We start from the raw sequence: 26,344 nt of genomic DNA on the forward strand, positions 1-26,344 counted from the left end.
ATGACTTATTAATTCCCTAACTGGAAGCCTATCCTTCGCTATCTCATTTACCCATTTTGCCCATGCTCCCTCCCTGTTCCACCGTGGTAACCAGATGTTTCTGCTTTTGTTGTCCTTTCTTGTCATTTGTAACAATGTACATAGACCTAGAATGTATTCTGCTATGTAACATAAGTCAAAGAATGAATAGTATGTGACATCACATAAATGTACTAATAAATAACAAAACAAATTCCCAAACAAGAGGAGAAGCCAACACATGAATATCTACTTTGTTTGATAAAGACCATGGATACTCTCAAGACCTATAAAAATTGCATGATTCCACACATTCCATAAGGTAACAAGCTGGTCTGTAACTATTTTCCAATCCTGGCTGAAGATAGAAGACTCCTAGATCAAGATCTAAGAATTGTATGGCTCATGACAGCAAACACCATAAACATCTTGATCACTCTAATATCACCTGTCAGCCCCCACCCCCAACTCCTACAGGTAGATGCTGCACATACCATGGATTTGTGAGACCCTGGGCATAGGAAAACCCGCTATCTTCAAGGAATATCTAGCTCCTTCCAACCAGGTACCATAGAGCTAATCTGAATGCTCTAGAAATCACCCAAAATGCACATTGTAGCACAAGGGATGCACTCCTAACCACTCTATAAACATACCAAAATTGGTGCATCCAAAATCATGGCAGACATCTTTTTATCCAAAAGCTATCACTGTGGTTTAGATTCCTTTAGAGACAGTGATGAATGAGTTGTCTATACTCGTGTTTGGCACTAAAGTCTGTAGAACTTAACCATTCTGCTATGGAAATAGAGGAATAAGCATTCATGTCAGCAAGGAGGCACCTTGTACGTTTTCGAGTTCAAAACTGATATTGAGAATGTAGTCTCATGAGATTTGTAATCACTACTAGAGGCAGAAAAAAGATAGAGAACTAACAGAAGTCTCTTCCAAGACGACACTGATGTTAATCCATGTGAAGAAATGACTTGTTCAAGCAAATGAAGAGAGCACGTTAGAACATTTTCAGAATACACTGCAACATGTTAGCCACGTTGGAGGAAAAAAAAATAAAGATAGAAAATCTCTGTCCGTACACAAACCACATAACACGGTTATTTTGAATACATTTCTGATTGAAATTGGAAAGATAATGATATGCTTTGAAAAAGAAAAATATTTGTGCCTGTGGTCCCTACATAAGAGAGGATTTCTAAAAAAGATTTAAAAAAACCCACTAGCCATCAAAAGGAATTATAGAGGACCAACATTTATGTTTCTTGATCTCAGGGGCTTACAGATATGTGATCAGTTTGTGAAATTCCATTGAGATGTTCCTTTATGATCTGCACATGTGACTTCATTGAAAAGAACAAAGTCCTCATCAAAAAATAGAAGTCAATAGATAAGTATCAATGTACACACAATGACACATTGAAATTAAATGTAGAAAGTAATGTCACACCGTGACTAGATTTTAAAGGCTTGTTTCAAAAAAGGTATGTTTTTATTTCTACCTAAAGCAATGTGTTGCTGAGTATACAATGCCCACAGAAATAGAATGATACGTAAATCTATTTTCTGAATGTGAATACAGGAAAACACAGCAGACAAATAATAAGTAGATGAGATGTAAGGAAAAAACAAACATGGTAAATCCAAACCCCAATATCTTCAGAATATGAAACATAAATAAACAATATGTTCCTGGTAACACAAAACTTTGCTTGAAGATACTACATTGAAAATTTCCTAGAACTATACCTAAAAGAGGATGATAAAATTGGAAAAATAAACAAAAAACAAAACAAACCATGTAGTCATAACCAATCAAACAAGCAGCAAGGCAATATATCATATAGAATAATCTTTAAAAGGAAGGAGTTTTTCCCTGTGTTATTACTGTTATTTTTCAATATCAAGTTACACTCTTTCACTATTCTACTCCATGGATAACAAACAATCTTCGTGTATGTGTGCATATTTATACACACACATACATTTGTATTAAGCATACAAATATAAATATATGTATATAGGGAAACCTTTCTTTTCTTAACTCATAAGACATAAAAACATTCGTCACAAAGGAGTGACATCACAAAAACGGTGACAGAGCTAGTTCCCACTCAGTACTTTTTAGAGTAAGCTCAGCTGCCAACTATTCACATTAGACATCACTGGGGAAATCTCAATACCCCAAAATAACAGGTATTGAAAAGAAATTCTTTTTTTTTTAATAAAAATTTTTTAATGTTTTTATTTATTTTTGAGACACAGAGAGACAGAGCATGAACGGGGGAGGGGCAGAGAGAGAGGGAGACACAGAATCTGAAGCAGGCTCCAGGCTCTGAGCCATCAGCCCAGAGCCCGACGCGGGGCTCGAACTCACGGAGTGTGAGATCATGACCTGAGCCGAAGTCGGACGCTTAACCGACTGAGCCACCCAGGCGCCCCATGAAATTCTTGTCCTTCCATTGAACCAATGCGAAATGTGAGTAGAACATGCTACCCTACTTTATTTTATTGGTTTCTACAACTGATAGATATCCTCCTCCCACTCAGGTCCGAATGGGTGTAAGGACAGCCCAGGCTGTGAAACAACATAGGGACATCTAGCCTAAAAACTGGGTAGGCTGTTTAGAGCAGAAATATGCTCAGTGCCAGTGACTGGTGACCAGCTTCCCAAGGAATCAGTGCTCTGAACATGGTTCAGAGCATAGACTAGACTCAACACAGGGCTGAGTGGATATGAGGGAGGTCTCTGTCAGCTGTGGGTCAGGATCCTTGGAAGGTCACCCATCAACAATGGATCAGACCTATGTTGGCCTTATATACCTGGGATGCCAGTGTTTTGAGGAACTACCTACATGCCTTACTGGTTCTGACTATTAGTCTCCAGTAGCCTTTACATCTTTAACACCAACTCTGTCATGTGACATCTTCAAGCTATGCCCACAATGTTCCCCACTCCATCAACCTCCACAAAACTGGCCTGGGAAAGTGCAGTTATCTATGGCATCCAACAGCATCTTCTCCACAGTACCACTAGAAAATTGTTTAATCATGAGTAAAGGATCTGACATCCCTCAATCCCAGAAAACCACCAGGCTTGTTCCCAAGTTCCCTTATAGGTCAGATTTGTTCATCACAAGAATTGTCCTATGACCTTGCAGTGATCAAAGGGAGCTTCTTGTCAGAGCTTTTATCACATTTCAGGAGCTTTCCATATTTGTTTTTGTAGGATCTATCTTCCTCTCAAAGCATACTATCCTAATGTTTTATCTGTCCTCATAACTCTCTCCATACCAATTGCCTGAAGTAATCCTGTAGACAATTGATTGTTTTCCTGTTCCTTCTATTTAAGTGGTGATAAGACTGTACTGAAATATTAGAGATGGCTCAATTGATCCAATTAGCAACCATTTCCCATTATATTAAAAAATTCTAGAGGTGCCTGGGTGGTTCAGTCAGTTTAGCACCTGACTTCAGCTCAGGTCATGATCTCATGGTTTGTGAGTTTGAACCCTGCATCCGGTTCCGTGCTGACAGTGCAAATCCTGCTTGGGGTTCTCTCTCTTACCTACTCTGTCCCTTCTCCATTCTCTCTTTTTGTCTCCCTAAGATGATGAAATAAACTTAAAAATTTTTGAAAACTATAAGCTACTAAGAAACAAGGAGAGCCTGCATGGGTTTCATGGCAGGGGGAGAATCTATCTAACACAGGAAAGAAAAGTTGTGATGGCTACATCATTGGAATGGAGATGAGGAGACAAACCAGAGCAGATTTGGAAAGAAAATGAGTAAAATTTATCCTTCTATAATTCAGAGTCACTTGTGCAGCCTAGGTCAGATGTCCTTCCCCATAAGAAGAATTTATGCCAATCCTTCAGCCTAGATGTTTTTTTTAACCTCTTATCTTGGGCTGCATCATCACTCTTAACAGAATACTTCCTATACTTTTCTTGGATGAGGTCACTCCCAAGAAAGGAAAGGAATAGTAACTAAAGAAATCTTATTCAGTGTTCCTCTCCCATTGAGTAGGAAGGAAATGTATCAAATAAATTACATGCAATTTAATATACTACCTGTAGAATTACTCCATATTCAAATTAACATTTGAACACCACGTCATTTCATGCAAGAGAATCTTAAAATCCCTGAGCCACTCATAGAAGCAACAGTTCATGAACATTGGAACGTGGAAATAGAATACATTCTACAAGAATATTAACCAGGTAGACAAGAGAGGATTTGCATGGGGAGATTCTCAAACCAAGATACGCAGAGATTTAGGAGACAAATTCATCACCAAAAATGTAGAGAAGTATTCCTGTTTTTATAAATCCATAACATTTTTGGTTGTCAGGAAATTATCAGTTTTAAGATTTAAAATATCCTCATTTCAACAAATATTCCCATTCCCTCTAAAGATCGTGGTTTGCATACACATGCATTCTTCTTCCTTATTAGTACTGTTATTCCAAAATCCATCTTTAGCTTAACATAATATATTGCATTCTGTGCATTTCAAAACTGTGAAAATCTGGGTTCAATATGCTCACAAAAACTACACTAAAAAAAAAAACAGAACAAAACACATAGGTTAAGACTTCAAATAGAATCTGTAGAGAGGTCTTAGATTTGTAGTGAATTTGTTTAATTAGCAGTTGTTAAGTAGAACCGCTGTGCATTATTTTGTGAGCCAAGGATCAATAAACAAAAAAGAAACAATTTACTACTCATAGGCCATGGAGGATGTGTACAATATGTCATGAGGGGCAAGATGTAGAGGTTAAGGTTGAGTGCAGGCAGAGAGAATGTCAGGAACTGGGCAGATGCCTTTTTTGGGGTGCATGGTTGGAGGACTGTGGAGCTCCTGGGCTGAGTCTAGAATGTACAGTTGACCTCAAAATCAGTGGAGAATGGCAGATGCTCTCTGCAGGGGTCCTCTCCAAAGGATGTGCAAGGTGAATGAATATACTGAGAGTGGACACTCTTATACAAATGATGATTAGAGAATTCCTATCAGGAGCTTCTGTTTGCTTGTGACTGTGGGGCTCTTATCTAGTGAGTTTGCTACTGGGTGGAGCTAGAGTCAGTTCAAACCCACCTCCTGCAGCCAGCCTGTTTATACAAAATGGATTGCAAGGCATAAGGATCAGGAAATTGTTCAGCTACATTCTCAATAATACTCTTATAGGATCCTTATTAAAAGCTCCTAATGCCCCATCACTTACAAAAAGGAAGGTATAATATGTAAACTTTGGGAAAATAAAGTTCAAATAATTTGAGGTTTAAGGCCACTGGGCAAAGAGATCATTCGTGATAGCATCCCACTGCTTAAACAAGTACCAGTGACTCTTGAATAATGCAGGGGTTCAGTGTACCCACCAACCATGCAGTTGAAAATCCGTGTACAAGTTTGACTCCCCAACACATCAATTTAATAGCCTACTACTGAGAAGAAAAGTAGTCAATTAAAATATACTTCACGTTTTATAGGTGTTCATTATGGTATTCCTACCATCAAGGAAACTCATCAAAAGAAAATATTAAGGAAATCAAAAGGAAGAGTACATACATTTACACTACTGTACTATAAATAAATCTTCCTGTAAGTTGGACTCACACAGTTCAAACCCATGTTGTACAAGGGTCAAATGTACTTTGTGTTCCTGTTTACCTGCAACCTTGATGAAGATGGGGCAGGCTAAGGTTGCAGTAGGACACCACTTCTTTCATTATAAATCAGAGTTAACACATTAAAATCCATTCTGGCTTATTAATAAGCATATATTAATTTCAAATGTACTCTTAAGAAACCACTGCAAAATCACTGTATGATCCTTGGTCAAAATGCACATTAAAGTCTTTCAAGAACCATTCTTTTTCCCCATATGTATTGATTTGTGAGTTGTACTTTCCATGATGTTCGAATTAAGGCTAATTATTGAGGAAAGTAGATTGATAATCATCTTTCATACCTTTACAGAAGACTTAGCTATACTTTCCTCAGATATCTGAAAATCTCTTTATTTGAACTACATAACTAATATTCTTCATTTATAATAAATGCTATTATAAAGATACACTCAGATCTTTATGAGCTGCTACTGTATTTTTTCTATACACTAACTGGAAAAACATTTAAATTCAGAATGTTTCTGTCTCACTTGCATGCAAAGAACAATGCCCTGAACTTCTTGGTGTATGATATCATTGTTATATATCAATCCCAAAAAGCATCCCCATGTAGACTTCCTTCACATGTAGTACCAAACAGTGTTCTTTTTCTTTTTTCTTTTTCTTTTGTTATCATTTGCTTCAGGTACTTTTTTTTTTTTATAAAGTTTATTGTCAAATTGGTTTCATACAACACCCAGTGCTCATCCCAAAAGGTGCCCGCCTCAATACCCATCACCCACCCTCCCACCCCCCATCAACCCTCAGTTTGTTCTCAGTTTTTAAGAGTCTCTTATGCTTTGGCTCTCTCCCACTCTAACCTCTTTTTGTTTTCCTTCCCATCCTCCATGGACTTCTGTTAATTTTCTCAGGATCCACATATAAGTGAAACCATATGGTATCTGTCTTTCTCTGTGTGGCTTATTTCACTTAGCATCACACTCTCCAGTTCCATCCATGTTGCTACAAAGGGCCATATTTCATTCTTTCTCCTTGCCACGTAGTACTCCATTGTGTATATAAACCAGAATTTTTTATCCATTCATCAGTTGATGGACATTTAGGCTCTTTCCATAATTTGGCTATTGTTGAGAGTGCTGCTATAAACATTGGGGCACAAGTGCCCCTATGCATCAGTACTCCTGTATTCCTTGGGTAAATTCCTAGCAGTGCTATTGCTGGGTCATAGGGTAGGTCTATTTTTAATTTTTTTAGGAAACTCCACACTGTTATCCAGAGCAGTTGCACCAGTTTGCATTCCCACCAACAGTGCAAGAGGGTTCCTGTTTCTCCACATCCTCTCCAGCATCTATAGTCTCCTGATTTGTTCATTTTGGCCACTCTGACTGGCGTGAGGTGATATCTGAGTATGGTTTTGATTTGTATTTCCCTGATGAGGAGTGACGTTGAGCATCTTTTCATGTGCCTGTTGGCCATCTGGATGTCTTCATTAGAGAAGTGTCTATTCATGTTTTCTGCCCATTTCTTCACTGGGTTATTTGTTTTTCGGGTGTGGAGTTTGGTGAGCTCTTTATAGATTTTGGATACTAGCCCTTTGTCTGATATGTCATTTGTAAATATCTTTTCCCATTCCGTTGGTTGCCTTTTAGTTTTGTTGGCTGTTTCCTTTGCTGTGCAGAAGCTTCTTATCTTCATAAGGTCCCAGTAGTTCATTTTTGCTTTTAATTCCCTTGCCTTTGGGGATGTGTCAAGTAAGAAATTGCTACAGCTGAGGTCAGAGAGGTTTTTTCCTGCTTTCTCCTCTAGGGTTTTGATGGTTTCCTGTCTCACATTCAGGTCCTTTATCCATTTTGAGTTTATTTTTGTGAATGGTGTGAGAAAGTGGTCTAGTTTCAACCTTCTGCATGTTGCTGTCCAGTTCTCCCAGCACCATTTGTTAAAGAGACTTTTTTTCATTGGATATTCTTTCCTGCTTTGTCAAAGATGAGTTGGCCATACGTTTGGGGGTCTAGTTCTGGGGTTTCTATTCTATTCCATTGGCCTATGTGTCTGTTTTTGTGCCAATATCATGCTGTCTTGATGATGACAGCTTTGTAGTAGAGGCTAAAGTCTGGGATTGGGATGCCTCCCGCTTTGGTCTTCTTCTTCAAAATTACTTTGGCTATTCAGGGCCTTTTGTGGTTCCATATGAATTTTAGGATTGCTTGTTCTAGTTTCGAGAAGAATGCTGGTGCAATTTTGATTGGGATTGCATTGAATGTGTAGATAGCTTTGGGTAGTATTGACATTTTGACAATATTTATTCTTCCAATCCATGAGCAGAGAATGTCTTTCCATTTCTTTATATCTTCTTCAATTACCTTCATAAGCTTTCTATAGTTTTCAGCATACAGATCGTTTATATCTTTGGTTAGATTTATTCCTAGGTATTTTAAGCTTCTTGGTGCAATTGTGAATGGGATCAGTTTCTTTATTTGTCTTCCTGTTGCTTCATTGTTAGTGTATAAGAATGCAACTGATTTCTGTACATTGATTTTGTATCCTGCAACTTTGCTGAATTCATGTATCAGTTCTAGCAGACTTTTGGTGGAGTCTATCAGATTTTCCATGTATAATATCATGTCATCTGCAACAAGTGAAAGCTTAACTTCATCTTTGCCAATTTTGATGCCTTTGATTTCCTTTTGTTGTCTGATTGCTGATGCTAGAACTTCCAACACTATGTTAAACAACAGGAGTGACAGTGGACATCCCTGTCGTGTTCCTGATCTCAGGGGGAAAGCTCTCAGTTTTTCCCCATTGAGGATGATGTTAGCTGTGCACTTTTCATAAATGGCTTTTATGATGTTTAAGTATGTTCCTTCTATCCCGACTTTCTCGAGGGTTTTTATTAAGAAAGGGTGCTGAATTTTGTGAAATGCTTTTTCTGCATCGACTGACAGGAACATATGGTTCTTTTCTTTTATTAATATGATGTATCATGTTTATTGATTTGCGAATGTTGAACCAGCCCTGCAGCCCAGGAATGAATTCTGCTTGACCATGGTGAATAACCCTTTTTATATGCTGTTGAATTAGATTTGCTAGTATCTTATTTAGAATTTTTGCATCCATATTCATCAGGGATATTGGCCTGTAGTTCTCTTTTTTTACTGGGTCTCTGTCTGGTTTAGGAATCAAAGTAATACTAGCTTCATAGAATGAGTCTGGAAGTTTTCCTTCCCTTTCTATTTTTTGGAATAGCTTGAGAAGAATAGGTATTATCTCTGCTTTAAACGTCTGGTAGAACTCCCCTGGGAAGCCATCTGGTCCTGGACTCTTATTTGTTGGGAGATTTTTGATGACTGACTCAATTTCTTCGCTGGTTATGGGTCTGTTCAAGCTTTCTATTTCCTCCTGATTGAGTTTTGGAAGCATGTGAGTGTTTAGGAATTTGTCCATTTCTTCCAGGTTGTCCAATTTGTTGGCATATAATTTTTCATAGTATTCCCTGATAATTGTTTGTATCTCTGAGGGGTTGGTTGTAATAATTCCATTTTCATTCATGAGTTTATGTATTTGGGTCATCTCCCTTTTCTTTTGAGAAGCCTGGCTACAGGTTTATCAATTTTGTTTATTTTTTCAAAAAACCAACTCTTGCTTTCATTGATCTGTTCTACAGTTTTTTTAGATTCTATATTGTTTATTTCTGCTCTGATCTTTAATATTTCTCTTCTTCTGCTGGATTTAGGCTGTCTTTGCTGTTCTGCTTCTATTTCCTTTAGGTGTGCTGTTACATTTTGTATTTGGGATTTTTCTTGTTTCTTGAGATAGGCCTGGATTGCAATGTATTTTCCTCTCAGGACTGCCTTCACTGCATCCCAAAGCGTTTGGATTGTTGTATTTTCATTTTCATATATTTGTTTCATGTTCATATATGTTTCCATATATTTTTAAATTTCTTCTCTAATTGCCTGGTTGACCCATTCGTTCTTTAGTAGGGTGTTCTTTAACCTCCATGCTTTTGGAGGTTTTCCAGACTTTTTCCTGTGGTTGATTTCAAGCTTCATAGCATTGCGGTCTGAGAGTAGGCATGGTATGATTTCAATTCTTGTATACTTATGAAGGGCTGTTTTGTGACCCAGTATGCGATCTATCTTGGAGAATGTTCCATGTGCACTCGAGAAGAAAGTATATTCTGTTGCTTTGGGATGCAGAGTTCTAAATATATCTGTCAAGTCCATCTGATTCAATGTATCATTCAGGGCTCTTGTTTCTTTATTGACCGTGTGTCTAGATGAGCTATCCATTTCTGTAAGTGGAGAGTTAAAGTCCCCTGCAATTACCACATTCTTATCAATAAGGTTGCTTACGTTTGTGAGTAATTGTTTTATATATTTGGGGGCTCCTGTATTCAGCACATAGACATTTATAATTGTTAGCTCTTCCTGATGGGTAGACCCTGTGATTATTATATAATGCCCTTTTTCATCTCTTGTTACAGCCTTTAAAGTCTAGTTTGTCTGATATAAGTATGGCTACTCCACCTTTCTTTTGACTTCCAGTGGCATGATAAATAGTTCTCCATCCCCTTACTCTCAATCTAAAGGTGTCCTCAGGTCTAAAATGAGTCTCTTGTAGACAGCAAATAGATGGCTCTTGTTTTTTTTTTTATCCATTCTGATACCCTATGTCTTTTGGTTGGCACATTTAGTCCATTTACATTCAGTGTTATTATAGAAAGATATGGGTTTAGAGTCATTGTGATGTCCATAGGTTTCATGCTTATAGCGATATCTCTGGTACTTTGTCTTACAGGATCCCCCTTAGGATCTCTTGTAGGGCTGGTTTAGTGGTGACGAATTCCTTCAGTTTTTGTTTGTTTGGGAAGACTTTTATCTCTCCTATTCTCAATAGCAGACTTGCTGGATAAAGGATTCTCGGCTGCATATTTTTTCTGTTCATCACAGTGAAGATTTCCTGCCATTCCTTTCTTGCCTGCCAAGTTTCAGTAGAGAGATCAGTCACGAGTCTTATAGGTCTCCCTTTATATGTTAGAGCACGTTATCCCTAGCTGCTTTCAGAATTTTCTCTTTATCCTTGTATTTTGCCAGTTTCACTATGATATGTCATGCAGAAGATCGATTCAAGTTCTGTCTGAAGGGAGTTTTCTGTGCCTCTTGGATTTCAGTGTCTTTTTCCTTCCCCAGATCTGGGAAGTTCTCAGCTATTATTTCTTCAAGTACACCTTCAGCACCTTTCCCTCTCTCTCCCTCCTCTGGAATACCAATTATGCGTATATTATTTCTCTTTAGTGCATCACTTAGTTCTCTAATTTTCCCCTCATACTCCTGGATTTTTTTTTATCTTTTTCTCAGCTTCTTCTTTTTCCATAATTTTATCTTCTGGGTCACCTGTTCTCCTCTCTGCCTCTTCAATCCGAACCATAGTTGTCTCCATTTTATTTTGCAGGTCATTAATAGCATTTTTTACCTCCTCCTGGCTGTTCCTTAGTCCCTTGATTTCTGTAGCAATAGATTCTCTGCTGTCCTTTATACTGTTTTCAAGCCCAGCGATTAATTTTATGACTATTATTCTAAATTCACTGTTATATTGTTTAAATCATTTTTGATCAGTTCGTTAGCTGTTGTTATTTCCTGGACGTTTTTCTGAGGGGAATTCTTCCATTTCGTCACTTTGGGTAGTCCCTGGAGTGGTGCAGGACTATGGGGCACTTCCCCTGTGCTGTCTTGAATAACTTGTATTGGTGGGCGGGGCCGCAGTCATACCTGATGTCTGCCCCCAGCCCACCGCTGGGGCCACAGTCAGACTGGTGTGGGCCTTCTCTTCCCCTCTCCTAGGGGTGGGATTCACTGTGGGGTGGCATGGCCAGTCTGGGCTACTTGCACACACACTGCCAGGCAGGTGGTGCTGGGGATCTGGCGTATTAGCTGGGGTGGATTGGCAAGGTGCACAGGGTCGGGAGGGGCAGGCTCAGCTCGCTTTTCCTTCAGAGTTCTCCTTCTGGAGGGGCCCTGCGGCACTGGGAGGGAGTCAGACCCGCTGGAGGGATGGATCGGCAGAAGCACAGCATTGGGTGTTTGTGTGGTGCAAGCAAGTTCCCTGGCAGGAACTGGTTTCCTTTGGGATTTGGGCTGGGGGATGGGCGAGGGAGATGTCACTGGCTAGTGCCTTTGTTCCCCGCCAAGCTGAGCTCTGTCATCCGGGGCTCAACAACTCTCCCTCCCATTGTCCTCCAGCCCTCCCGTTCTCTGAGCAGAGCTGTTAGCTTATAACCTTCCAGATGTCAAGTCCCGCTTGCTGTGGGAACACACTCCATCCGGCCCCTCTGCTTTTGCCAGCCAGACTTGGGGGCTCTGCTTGGCCGGTGGGCTGCCCCTCTGCCCCGGCTCCCTTCCGCCAGTCCGGGAGTGCACACTGCCTTTTCGCCCTTCCTACCCTCTTGCGTGGGCCTCTCGTCTGTGCTTGGCTCCGGAGACTCCATTCTGCTAGTCTTCTGGCGGTTTTCTGGGTTATTTAGGCAGGTGTAGGTGGAATCTAAGTGATCATCAGGATGCGCGGTGAGCCCAGCATCCTCCTATGCTGCCATCTTCTCAGGTCCCTAAAAGTGTTCTTAATCTTCCAAGTAAAAGTAGGTCAGCATGAATTTCCCATCATAAAAGAGCCCCTCGTGTCTGTGAGACAACAGTCAAATCATTTTGCATGACATAAGCAATAAAGCCATAACATGAGATGATCTATGAGTAAAACTAATAAAATATGCCATGCAGGGGCACCTGGGTGGCTCAGTCAGTTGAGCATCTGACTTCGGCCTAGGTTATGATCTTGCCATTTGTGAGTTCAAGCCCCGCATCTGGCTCTGTGCTGACAGCTTGGAGCCTGGAGCCTGCTTCAGATTTTGTGCCTCCCTTTCTCTCTCTGCCCCTCCCCTGCTCACGCTCTGTTTCTCTGTCTCAAAAGTAAATAAACATTAAAAATTTTTTTAAAAAATTAATAAAATATGACATGCAAAAAAAACACACAAAAAACGTCAGATATGGTCAACAGAAAAAAAGAAAATAATTATCCTTCTCCAGATGTCCATTACCCCTTGATCCTTTCAGGCATCTTCAAAATATAGCTGACCATTCAAGAACATGGGTCTAAACAGTGTGCATCCATTTAGACAGAGATTATTTTCAATATAAATCCAATGAACTACTGTATATATGTTTTCATTATAGGTTCCTTAATCTTTTGTTTTCTCAAGCTTACTTAATTATAACAATACCATTTATAATACGGACAACAAAGAAATGAATGGGGTGATTCACTGGCAATGTTCTAGCTATTTTCATGGAAAAGTAGGTATGGTTTTAAGCTCTGGAGACTCAAGAGATACCCACAGATTTTCCATGGGGCGGGGGGTTGGTTAGGGCCCCATATGCTCACACTGATGTAAGTGTTCTCGGTGTTTAAACTTTGGGTTTTCCTCTAAATAAACACTCTGATTTAGAATCATGTGTGAAAAGTGGTATTGACTTATTGCTTCCTGCTGTGAATTCTGACTTTCTTAGATTTGCCTTTTCATTCCATAGTTTGCCAAATGTCTACATGTGTAAAGTGTTTATCCTTTATAAAGACCCTGGTATTTACTGAAGTGTATGTTAAAACCAAAAGTCCTTCCTCATTCATTACATTTCTAGGGTTCCCGTCCAGTATATTTTCTCTGATGTTAAGTAAGGGTTCAGTTCAGGTCAAGACTGCCAGTATTCTTGACATTTGTAAGTCATCTCCTCAGGACGTATTATGTCATGTTGAATAGTTTTGCTTACAAACTAAACGCTTCATCACATCCTTTGTGTTTGTAGTGTTTCATTCAGTGTGCTCTCCCTGATATTCAGAAAGTTTGTAGTTGGGCTTAACAATTTTGCTCATATTTAAATATTTTTATTTAGCCTTCTCCCCAATATATATTTCTTTAGGTTGTAAGTTTTGAGTGGTAAGGACTTTGCCTCAGTGTATAAATTTGTTACATTTCTTCCCATTATGAAATCTCTGCTGTTGAGTGAGTTTTGAATACTAGTTAAAAGCTGTCCCAGAGTTACTACATTTTTAAAAATTCTTTTTGCAGTGTTTTAATCCATGTAGGTACGCAACTATCATAATTTGAAGGATACTGCTTAGTGCTTAGTAATTAATTAGACTGTAAGAAAAAACTCTACCACAAAATTACATCTCTAAGTGATCAGGGTCCTCAGGATCTCTACATTTTTAAGTCTTCTCTCTAGTCAGGATACAATGATGTACAAGAAGATTCGAGCTTACATAGAAGACTTTCTCACATTTCTTACTTTTATACTGGTTCTCTGGAGATGGAGTTCTCTCATGCTTGTTAGCATTTCACCCTCAATTCATGTTTTCCCCACACTCATTGCTTTTGTAACTTCTGTCTCCACCATAAGCACCTCAGTAATTACGGAAGCTAGAGTCCTCAACGAAAGGCCTTTGTAACAACACACACATAAATAGTTGCTCCAAATCAAGTGTTGTATTGTAACTATTGAACAGTGATGTTTAGAAAAACCCTCCTGTGTTTATCAAAATCAGAGCCTTGGGAACAGGGGGATTACGTGTTGGTGGAAGAATAATGAGACCTCCAAGCAGGACTTCTCAAATCAATCACATTTAGAATTTTTATCTCCCTTTTCAAATGTCTAACTCACAGAATTGTTTCAGTGCGTGGTTAATCCAATTTTATATTTGGAATATTTTCAGTATGGGCTAGGTGACTTTTCAGAATTTCCAAATGTCTTTACAGAGAATATGTATCTTTAAAAACTGGATTTTTGACTTTTGCTCCAAAGACATTGTTCTCCAAATATAATAAGTTAAGGTGAGGTTTTCCCCAGAAGGTTTTTTATCCTTGATCTCTTATAGCAGTAGCATTTCGTTACCAGTAATTGTGCCCGTTTGGTCGTATCCATCATAATAAACATTCGGGATTTCCCTACACCCCATCACCTTCCCCATCATCCCTTAAGTTTAAATACTCAGGGCCACAGTGTCTACTTTTTCCCATATCACTGTACCAAAGGACACTTCTTGGTTGTCGACCAACAAGCCTAGGGTGTTATGGGAAGACACAATTAAAAGATACAAAAGAAGTCATCACACTTACTACATTGCATATATGTAAGTATGCTAATGTGCAAAAGTAATATCCATGATAGGACATCAGTAGAATGAAGAAATAGGAAGTACCAGGACTTTGCTCCTTCTTGGAGACACAAATAGACCAAAGGACTTTTTCAGGACTCCAGAAGCACATTAGGAGAATACAGCACACCCAGGAAGTACAAAGGCAGAAGAGTCACAGTGAAAAGACAAAGAACGTTTTGGACACTTGCCTACAACAGCTGCCCACTCTCCCTGACACTCCATGACAACACAGGGACAAAAGTCTTCCCTCTGTCGAGGAGAGAAACAAATGTATGTTCAACGATCTGGTTTCTTTGCTGTCTTGAGGGACTTGTTTCTGTCATGCACGGCATGGGAAGCAGAAGGAATGAGAGCACCCTCTGGATACACTATGATAGGTGCTCAGACAAAAGGTGAGCATTTGTTCAAACACTGGAGAGACTACAGAGCTGAAGAACAAGAGTGGAAGGTATCACGGTCTCCAAAGAGTAACGACACTTTTTAACTTTAGCAGTTACAGAAATTCAGACATGACAAATGACCAGAACATGTGTCACTGTACCTAGAATTACTGTATTTTTGTGTTCCTCTGTACAAACCAAGTCCATAACCCTGGCTCAGAGCCTGTTATTTTCACTTTTTTGTTTTGTTTTCATTGTTTTTGTGGGTTTTTGTTTCTTTGCTTTTTAATTCCCAAATGTCAACCAAAGATATAAAAGGATACAAAGAAATAGGATTTTGTGTTCCAATTGGAGGAACAAAATACATCTCCAAAAGTGGCCCTAAATTAATCAAGTACTATTAATTGACTGACAAGGAATTCAAAATAACCGTCATAAAGATGCTCATGGAGGAAGAAGAAAAATAGGTAGGTAACTAAATGATAGCAGGAAAACAATTCATGACCAAAATGTAAAGCCAAGGAAACAGAACATATCACCAACAATGAACAAGAAATTGGGAGATGAAGAGTACAATTGCTGTATTTAAAATTACACTAAGGGGCCAACAACAGACTTGGTCAAGTAGAATAAAGAATCAGACAACCTAAAGTACTCTTGTGTTCAATTACCTGCTAAGAATCAAAGGACAGGGTCTAGGGACTTATGGGACACCAACAAGTGATCCAATATGTATATTAAGGGAACCCCTTAGGAGAGGGGAGGGAAAGGGGGCAGAGCATCGATATGAAGAGCTCAAGTCTTATATGTGGAAAGAAGAGACAAATGTAACAAGCACAGTAAATTCATAGCAGGGTAAATGTCAAGACGTGAACACGGTGACACCTTATAATTAACCTATCAAAACTCACAGGCGAGAAGAGAAATTTGAACCAGCATGGCAAAAGCCACTCATCTCGTCAAGGAGAGCTCCTGTAAGCTTCGTGGGATGATTAGCAGATCTTATAGGAAGAAGCGCACGGACCCATGTATTCAGGTATTGAAAGTTCAAAACATATCCACTAAGAATACCCTACCTGGCCAAACTGTTTTTCATGAATGTAGAAATGGAGACTTTCCCAAGTAAGAACCCCTCCAAGTTTCCAAGTAGACCTCTCCTACAAGAAACATTAAAGGAGGTCCTTCAGGTTGAAATAATAGGATTCTAAACTATAACTAAAAACACATGAGAACATAAAGCCCTCTGCTAAATGTAAAAATTTATACAATTGGGGAGACTGGGCGACTCGGTTGGTTAAGTGACTGACTTTGGCTCAGGTCAGGATCTCAAGGTCCATGAGTTTTACCCCCACTTTGGGTTCTGTGCTGACAGAGCGTGGAGTCTGCTTCGGATTCTGTGTCTCTCTCTCTCTGCCTCTCCCCCATTTGCGATCTCTGTCTTTGTCTCAAAAATAAAAACTCATTAAAAATTTATAAAAAATACACAAATCTGTCATGTTGTAATGAGGTAGCACAAGTCACTTTAGTTTCTGCTACAGTATCTTTTTCACTGACAGTATAAAAAATGAGTGGTGCCTGGGTGGTTCAGTATGGTAAGCAACAGACTTCAGCTCAGATCATGATCTCACAGGTTATGAGTTTGAGCCCCACATCAGGTTCTGTTTTGTCAGCACAGAGCCTACTTCTGATCCTCTATCCCCACCTCTCTCTGCCCTTTCCCTGCCGATTGTCTCTAAATAAACAAATTAAAAAAAAAAGAGTACAAAAATCATAAATCTAGGTAAGTACATATTAAAAGACAGAAATTGTAGAATCAGTAATTTAAGGTGGGCAGGGGTGGAGGTGATATGTAGAATAATTTTGTATGCAATTGAGAATATCAGTATAAAATGTGTTTGTATACCTTTAAGATGTTTTATGTACTCTCTATGTAAACCACAGAGAAAATACTACAGAAGATGGAAAAGTTGAAGAGAATGGTACCAAAGCACGTCATGGGTATAAGACCACAAATAAGGATTAAAAAAAATCTAAATTTGATACAGAGGTACAGAATATGTGTGTGTGTAAATATACACACATACATACATGAGAGAGAGGGAGAGCAGGGGAAGGGCAGAAGGAGAGAGGGAGGGAGGAAGCGCGCATGCGCACAAGAGATAGAGAGCATCCCAAGGACGTTCCATTCTCAGCTCATAGCCTAACATGGGCTCAATCTCATGACCCTGAGTTCATGACCTAAGCCAAAATCAAGACTCAGATCCTTAACAGATTGAGTCACCCAGGCACCCTGGAGTTATAGAATGTTGAAAAATGACTTTCAATGCACAAAAGTAATTCTGTCATGCAAGAAGAATATGAAGTCACCAATAAATACATGATGAAATTAATTATCTGTTATGATGACTCACCAAGACGTTAGTTGTCTATTATTATGACAATTCACCTAGACATGATAAAACATTTACTGACCACTAACCAAGGAAAGAAAGAAGATGAGTCCCAAAGTATGTGTGGGTCATATTTATACCAAGAAATAGATACATAAATTTATTGGTAAGGGGCCTGGTTGATTCATAATTGACTTAAACTCACAATGTCTTAAAATGCACTAGATGAACATTGTCATCCTGTAACAAGATACACAGTCAAATGAAACTACATCCACCTCGTGGGGAAAGTCCCATACAAAACAAAGTACATTATTATAGAATGCAAAACCAGAATAAGACAAAATTTAACCTCAGTCTACATAAAAAAAATAGATTAAGCCTTTCAAAGGAAACCTACCATATAACTATAATTTTAAACTGCGACTACGTACCCATGAAAGAGGAGCATTTGGATTGTTGGCATGTCTTCATTGACAATAAACCAGGAAAGGTATTTTTTTTTATATCAAGCATAAAATGCTCTAATGAAAAATTTTACAAATAAGCACTTAAAACACATTAAAAATGTATTATTTTCTTAATATATTCCTCCTCTTACACAGAGTATAAGGGTATAATCCATTGTTTAGAACCAAGCTGACTAGCACAGAACTTTCCTTTCTAAATCAACAAACACTGCCAAAGTTGGAAAATATCCTGACAATCACTTTATAAACAAATCAATATTTGGGATGAGATTCAGATACATTCTGAAAAAGTAGAAGAATAATCTTATGATTAATTTTTTTCTGAAGTAAAATTACATTTATGAACAATCCTTTTTTTTGTGAACAATCCTTTTTTTATATGGAATTTCTTCTTTAAATGTTTATTTATTATTGAGAGAGAGAGAGAGAGAGCACACGGGCAAAGGAGGGGCAAAGGGAGAAGGGACAGGTGATCTAGAGCAGGCTCCACACGGACAGCAGACAGCCCCATGCTAGGCTCTAATTCCCCAACTGTGTGATCATGAACTGAGCCAAAGTCCAATGCTCAATCGACTGAGCCATTTAGGCACCCTCTACCTCATTTCTTATACGGCAGATACCCATATCATATAGAACTTTTGATTAAAAAAATTTCGAGATGTGTCTCATATACAAATTATTTGAAAGTACAAACACCTATGAAAAAGTCACAGGAACTTCCTACTAAAAGTATAAAATGATGCAATTACTAGGAAATAAGGTAACCATTGAGACTTTATTATAGGCTGTGAGATCTAACTTCTAAATGTTATAGCTGCTTTATGGCATTAACATGCAAACATGCTAGGAGACACAGAGATGTGTTAAATTATTTCATCATTGAGCAATGGAACACACAGAGTGGAAATTTCAAATGTTGGTTAATACAAAGACAAGTGAAATTTTGGTGTGAAATAAAGGATTAGATTTTCTCATTTGAGGGAGGTGTTCTGTGACCTCGTGAAATTACTGAGCCTCAATTGTGTACAATTAATATAAAATCCTCTGGAACTTTGGAAAGCATAAACCAGAAAACATGTGATCTCTGTCTCCAATGTTCCCCACATTTCTGCATCAAAACCCAATATGCCCACTGCTACCTTGACACACTTGTCACAAGAAGCAAAACAGAATTCAGAAATGGCTTAGCATAGAGTTCCTCAGAAATACAGAGAGATCCTCTAGGGCTCTCACAGCAATGGAGAAGCTCTCAGATTATGGAGGTCCTCACCGGGGATGTGGTGGACCTTCACTGGAGCTGAAGGAGAATCCTTGGAGAATCAAGGAGTGTGATGTGTTAGAGAGCAGATGTCCCTCTGTGAGAGGGAAAGACATCAAACTAGGCTTCACAAATGAAATTCCATTCAAGGAGAGCTACCTGAACAACATCTTAAGATCTATCTTCTTCCTTCACATTTGGACCTCACCTGTGTCATGTGCCTCACTCCCACCTACCTGAGTGTGAGGCTACTGTCTCCTTTCTCTTCACACCCCACAGCTCCTCCTCTTGCTCCAAAACAATGACCAGGTCTGGTTTTGACACAATGAGACCTGTTTATCAGAAGAAAGGAATAGAAATACTGCTGGAGATTCTACCTTTCAACTCAGTATTGTACTCAGCAGACAAGAGAGGACATTGAAGAATTCTAACAAATGATTTCTCAAACACTCTTGTGCAAGAAAGAGCCCCTTTAGAACATGCAGGAGGAGTTTCAAATATTCACATCATGACCAGCCTTCCAAATACTACCAATACAATAAGCAGTAAAAGTTGGAGTTTAAGGTGTGGGCCATACCGTCTTTTGCCACTCAATGTTTAGAATTGCCATCAATCTACAGAAATGGTGATGGCATCTTAAAAAAGGGAGGATGAAGCTGAAAAGGAAACCTCATGAAGATATTTCTCTACATCTACAAATCCCCATTTCCTTCCCTTGCTGCAGGGATCTGAATCCCAGTCATACAAAGGGGAAGCTTCCAAGAGACAGTCTTCAAAGGAACGAACAAAACCCGAGCTGGGTTTGGGAAATCTAGAAGGAGATATCCTCACCCAAGAAGAGGAGGTGTCCATAGGTCTCTAACATCACATCCCTGTACAGCTCCCGCTGACTGTGGTTCAAGCATCCCCGTTCCTCCTGAGATAATTCTATTGCCACACCTCTGAAGATCAGGAGTCCCTGAAATAAATACAACAGTCATCCAGTGGCCATTGGCAGTGTTCATAATGGTACCTAAGATGAAAGGGAAATGAATGTCATCAGCTAGACTATAAGAACTGACGTTCACCGCTTACCTGCTTGTACCCAATGACCATACTCCCTCATTTTACTTAACCTCTTTTTTCTACTTCTGGCAAAACACCCTGTGGACACAGTCTCCTGTCATGGAAACAGAAAACATTCAACAAAATGGAATGACCGCCCTAAGGAAGAGCTTGGGCAGGCCACGTTGAGCTTAACCCCTATGCAGATGGATGATGGAGTGAACTCAGGAAGGACAGTTACCTTTACCTCCTTGTAATAGCAAAATCTCCACCCAAGGGGGAAAACAAACCTTACGTAACACACAGCGAATGTATGGAAGTGTCCTCTTAAGGTACGTGTGCCACCTTATGCCCAGTTCAGGTAAATGACAAGGCTCCACTTCCTAATTGTCCACTCGAATCTTAAATAAAAGGAAATCATCGCCCACCCCCCTTGCTCTGTGAGTCTCTCCTTTGGAGGTTATTCCCTCTGATCTCCTTATTGGCTGAAATCAAGCTTCCTGTGTGTGACAACCCCAGCTGCTGCACTATGACTCTATTATATTTGAGGATGAAGACACACAAATCTGTCAATTTTTTTATTCTTGTTTTCATTTTCTGAAAATATAAAGCAATAAATAAAAGGGTATTTCTGTGACAAGAATGTGGAGGAAAATAAAAATTTATTTTGGCATTTTTTTTCTTTTTGTCCTTTATCATGTTTTGCTGTTTTCTTTATCTCTCCACCTGGTGATGAGACTCTTTCAGTGACACAACTTCAAGGGGACAGATGATTCATTCTCCTCAAGGAAACTCCCACATTTTATCAAATCTAAAGACAGCTGCCTTAGCCTTCCTAACGCCTACTAAATTCCCAACTGACTAATCTTCACTCATAGGTAGGAACCGATTCATCAGGAAGAAGTTACTGAAGTGCAGACCTTCCACTTTAACAACCTTAAAGATGTAAACGTCTACGTTGTTCAAGGGGGGCAATGATGAGGGACGCAAAGTCAAGAGTCGTGCAGCTGTAATTAAGTTTCCTTACACTTTGCAACCCAATGACAGGATATGCCCTTCCTCGAGTAAATCATAGCTGCTTTCATACCTTAATGTTTAATTTTTATTAAATGAGTCAGGCAGAGTATGACATTCCTTTATCAATGGGCTCCAAGGTGTAAGGAAATTTAATTGAAGCTACACTTCTTTTGCCTTAGTTCTCCCCACCAGAAACTACAAGCAAAGAGAAACTCAGAAGAAAGAAGTTTCCAGCTGAAATGTGATGGCTTCTGCACATTGCTCAGTAAATCTAAGATCCTTACCAGACATGGGGCGGGGGGGGGGGGGGGGGGGGCGGAGAGGATGAACGTTATAAGGGAGAGATCTGGCAGAGTGAACCAGGCCAGTTAAAGAAGTGAACACGAAGTGTAAGGAAACAAATTGCTATCAGTGCCTAAGACACACCAAAGGACACATGATCCCTGGTGTGTTCTGTTGGCCCCCAAACAATGAATCTGATTGTCAGTCTAATTATGAGAGAATACAGTGGATTTATACAAACTTCAATCACATATACTTTCAGTAGAGGCTGCTTTGAGGCAAACAGGCTTGAGCACCAGGCAGTAGAGGATTCCACAGGGCCCACCTGGCTGAAGAGAGGCAGGCCCAACAGGTGACCTGCCTCAAAATATGTAGAGGCCCTAACTAACAAATGGGTATTTACAACCAGGCAGAATTACCACATGAGGGCAAATTCCATAAGTCACCATACATACTCATCTTCCCCAGCAAAATCAGCCCCAAGTCACTGCCCAAGGCAGGAGCCTCTCCTCTGCTGTGCTTCCCACCACTCCCTTGAGGTGTATTCATAAATCTAATGTCTTATTCTGCCAGAGGTGAATTCTTTTCACCACTCATGCCCTCGGCTTCCACAGGATCAGTGACCCATATTTGGAAGCCCCCATCTGAATGGGAGAAGCACCACATTTAGACGGCTGTTTCCCTGTCCTGTATGTCTAGTATATTTTAAACAGAGTATCTTTTTCACATTTTACAAACCATACTGTTACCCCCTTTTTTAACTTTCCAAGTTATTCAGGCCTCATATCCATTCTCTGGTTTTTTTTGCATTTAGTATTTGGTCCAAAAAGGTCGTTTTATTATAACACAAAGAGAGGACATGTGGGCACCAAGATCCACAGTGGGGTTGTGAAGAGTGACACTGCAGCCAGGGGAGGGAAGGGCAAAAGGAAGGTCTCCAGAAGGATTCCCATATGCTTAAGAGGACTCCTAAGATACTGGGGGTCTTGTATTTTTCATTTTCTTAATCCTGCTCTACAGACAGATACTAAACAGGGAACTAAGGGGGAACGGTTCTCCTTGACTGAAATCCCACCACCAGACCCCATCAGCAACAGGAATCTTGGACTCAACAACTTACCCTTTGGATCTGTCCTAAAGGGAATGTTTGAAATACTTTCAGGACTTTAATTTAAACTGACAAGTGTTGATGTCCTAGTGAAAGCCTGGTTGGAGAATGTAGAGAAGACTGCCGGTTATAGGGGAGAAGAGTTCTAAAGACCTAACCTTGTGTATTGTTCCTGAGAAGGTTGTAAAGCTTTAGTGAAAACATAAGGCAGAAACACCAAACACAGAGAAATCAACAGTTGCGGTTTCTAAATGCATGGAATTTTAGGGGGGAAAAGATGACATACCCTCGACCTGGAACACCAGGCTTCCCTGAGAGCTGGCCATTTCTTCTTCTTTCCCCTCGTCCTCTAGATTTCTTTTTCAGAAGGTATTTCTGGAGAAATCACATCTGCATCAGGAAAAAATGTCCTTAAAGGCACCAACAGAACATCTTCACCAGAAAAGTGCTCACTGGTAGGCAGGACTTTGAAATGCAGGAGGACCAAACTTCCTAGTTTTTTGTGTCAGAACTTTTCAGAAACAGAGACTACATACTTGGAGCCCAACCTCTGAGTTTTCCTTGTATAGTTTCAGTGGCTTCCACTCCCACAGACACCCACAAATTCTGCTACAGAAGAACTGTAGGAAACTATAGGAACAGTGTGCTGGGTGGACCTAATCCTCCCACACTCACGTAGAGGAGACCTTGTTACCTCTCCTTGAGCAAAAGCCTGCACTCAAATCTCATAAATTAATGGGAAACCTTGCCGACTGACTCTGGCCTCAGGGAGAATCACCTGGAGCACTTAATTAAGTCGACACTGTTGTTTCCAACCACAACAATTGACAGAATCTGAGGAGGGGGGAAACAGCAAGGGTCGGTTTTGAAACTCCACACTGGATCCCTTTGGGAACCATTTAGAGCAGTAAGGAAGGCTTCGGTTATTATCCAGGTTTAAACCCATTTCTTCCCTAGTGATCAGAGTTTCTGGACATTGGAAAAAAGAGAGTTACAAATTTAAGAGCCAAACACACCTTCAGCTCTTTAGCCAACATTTTCCATGTCTTCCTAATTCCCAAACACAGGGCTCTAAGGAACCACAGGTGTCTTCCTAGTCCTCCCTATCAATTGGCTTGGAGAAACTACTCTGTGCCCTGGGAATAAACCTCCCTTTGTTCTTATTGATACCTGAGCTACACACTTAGTGGTCAAACCAAGTGCTACCAGCAGCCCCTGCCGCAGAGAACTTAAATCAGTTAAAAAAACGCGGGTCTCCCATAAATAGCAACGGGTCCCAGTCTATGAACTTATTCCTTTGTGTCTAGGCCTTTTGAGCATTACACGCCCATTTCTCCTTAGGTCACTTGCCCCAATTCATTTACTGGACTGAGATTTCTTTGGCAAATTTCATGCCAGAATTTCTTTTTCCCAAAAAGGGGGAAGGAAAATCTAGAATTTGACAGTAGTAACCACACTTGGAAACAAGGGGAGATAAATGACATTTCAACGTGTTGTCTATGCTCTGTCTCTGATGGCACTTTAGCTGAGGTTAGTGGTACTGATCAAATGATCAGTCCTATTCGATGAGCTACCAACATTCTTCTGAGGAAAATGTTCAACTGATATTGGCACAATCCACAGTGCATCACTCATCAAGCTTCAAATAGATCTGTCAAAATCTCTGCCCTAAATTAATCATTGCCCCCTAAATAAGGAAACCCAACAGTGCACCAAGCACATAATAGGAATACAAGGTTAGGCCCTAGATCAATGGTCACGCTCAAGCCATCTTGGGCCACAGCTGCATCGAAAGCCAGGACTTCGGACCATGGCAGCCATGAGGGGCAGGGGCTGGAGAGCATGGGGTGGAGGTTCTGGGGGACAGGAGGTTCATGGGAAGGAGAGTCCTGGAAAGGGAAGGGGATACTAGTCCCTGTATGACCCCTATTGTACCTGAGAGAAAACCCAAAGGCTGAGGATGGAAGTTTGATTAGGACCCCTGAGCAAAAAATAACATTGCTATCTGTCTTTATTTTTTGTTCCCAACATTCATCCACTAGTGATGTCGATTCCCACCGAAAACTGATTGTTCCCTGAAACACCCATGCAGTCCTTTTCAAAATAGTCCAGTTGATAAGGATTGCCAGTACTTTACCTTCAGTTGGGAGGAATGGCAATACACCTGTTGAGTAATGCCTCAGGGTTCCACACAGGGTCCATTCTATATGTGACAACCTTAAATGTTATACTACATGACAGTAAGTTTTCTGCAGGCTCTCCTTTGTTATGACATATTTTCATTCTCTGCTCCCCTTCTCAAGGTTCTTTGCATGACACCAGCATACACCTGTGAAAACTTCTGGCTTTAAAGAGACATCAGGTGCCCAAAGAAAAATTGCAGTTTGCTCAAAACCAGCTTAGATATTTAAGTCACCTGCTGCAGAACAAGGACTAGATTTCAAGACATCCTGAAAATCAAAAACCTGAAACTAAGTACCAATTCTGAGACTCTCTGGGACTGTTTGTTCATTTCTGAAGTTTGATTCCAAATTTCTCTCTTACAGTTGAAAGTGCATATGCTTTACTAAAACAGGACAAACCTTACCCAATTATTTGAAAAGAGGGAGATGACACAGTAATTGATACTTGAATGAAAAGTCTAAATCTATAAAAGCTTCTCAAAGTCAACACCCACAAATCAAGCAACCCAGATAAGAAATGGGCAAAAGACATGAATAGACAGTTTTTGAGAGAAGATAGCCAGAATGCTAACAGACACACGTAAAGATGATCAACATCCCTCATCATCATGGCAACACAAATCAAAACACAGACGAGATAGCACTTCCCACCTGCCAAAATGGGTAAAATTAACAGCACAAGAAACCACAGGGGTTGGTGAGGATGAAGAGAAGGGGAATCCTGTTGCACTGTAGGTGGGAAAACAAAGTGGTGCAGCAGCCATTCAGGAGAACAGTATGAGGTTTTAAAATAACTAAAAATGGAATTAGAGGTGCTTGGGTGCCTCAGTTGGTGGAGGGTCTAACTCTTGATTTTGCTCAGGTCTTGCTCTCATGGGCATGGGTCAAGCCCCACATGGGGCTCCAAAGTGAGTATGGAGCCTCTCTTCCTTTCTCTGCTACTCCCCCATTCACACTTGCTCACAATCTCCCTCAAATAAATAAACATTAAAAACAACAACTTAGTTTCAATCCATGGTGGCCAAAGTAAGATATTTGTATGATTTAACTCTTCCTACATTTCTTAAGACTTTTTTTTTTTTTTTTTTTTTTTTTGCAGGCTTGCACATCATCTATACTGGATGATGATCCTTATACCTCAGATATTTTGTGTTTAGGACTATTTATGGTTTTCATGCTTTGCGCATGTACAAGCTGAGGGGCCATCCTATTGATAGGAAGTAATCACAAGTAGATAGTGTCCTGAGATAACAGCTACCCCAAACATCCTTGTCCTAGGGAGCATCTTTGCAACTTTCTATACCCTGTCTTCCATCATTACAATTTTTCTCTTTTTCAGTAGGCCACCTG

The 26,344-nt window shown here is 39.9% G+C and overlaps 2 protein-coding genes across 3 annotated transcripts in view; one reads left to right on the forward strand and one right to left on the reverse strand.

The window, feature by feature from the left end:
• Nucleotides 1–26,344, forward strand: part of LOC125152969 (zinc finger protein 345-like) — a 230,196-nt gene that overhangs the window by 178,539 nt on the left and 25,313 nt on the right. The window lies entirely within an intron of this gene.
• Nucleotides 19,583–20,455, reverse strand: LOC125153136 (KRAB domain-containing protein 5-like). Its single transcript, XM_047836048.1, has 3 exons — nucleotides 20,435–20,455; nucleotides 20,192–20,318; nucleotides 19,583–19,692 (listed from the first exon to the last, which is right to left on the reverse strand). Exons 1-3 carry the CDS (start codon nucleotides 20,453–20,455, stop codon nucleotides 19,583–19,585), a joined length of 258 nt encoding a protein of 85 aa, XP_047692004.1.

The sequence above is a fragment of the Prionailurus viverrinus genome, chromosome E2 (assembly GCF_022837055.1).
Source record: "Prionailurus viverrinus isolate Anna chromosome E2, UM_Priviv_1.0, whole genome shotgun sequence".
NCBI classification, from domain to species: Eukaryota; Metazoa; Chordata; class Mammalia; order Carnivora; family Felidae; genus Prionailurus; species Prionailurus viverrinus.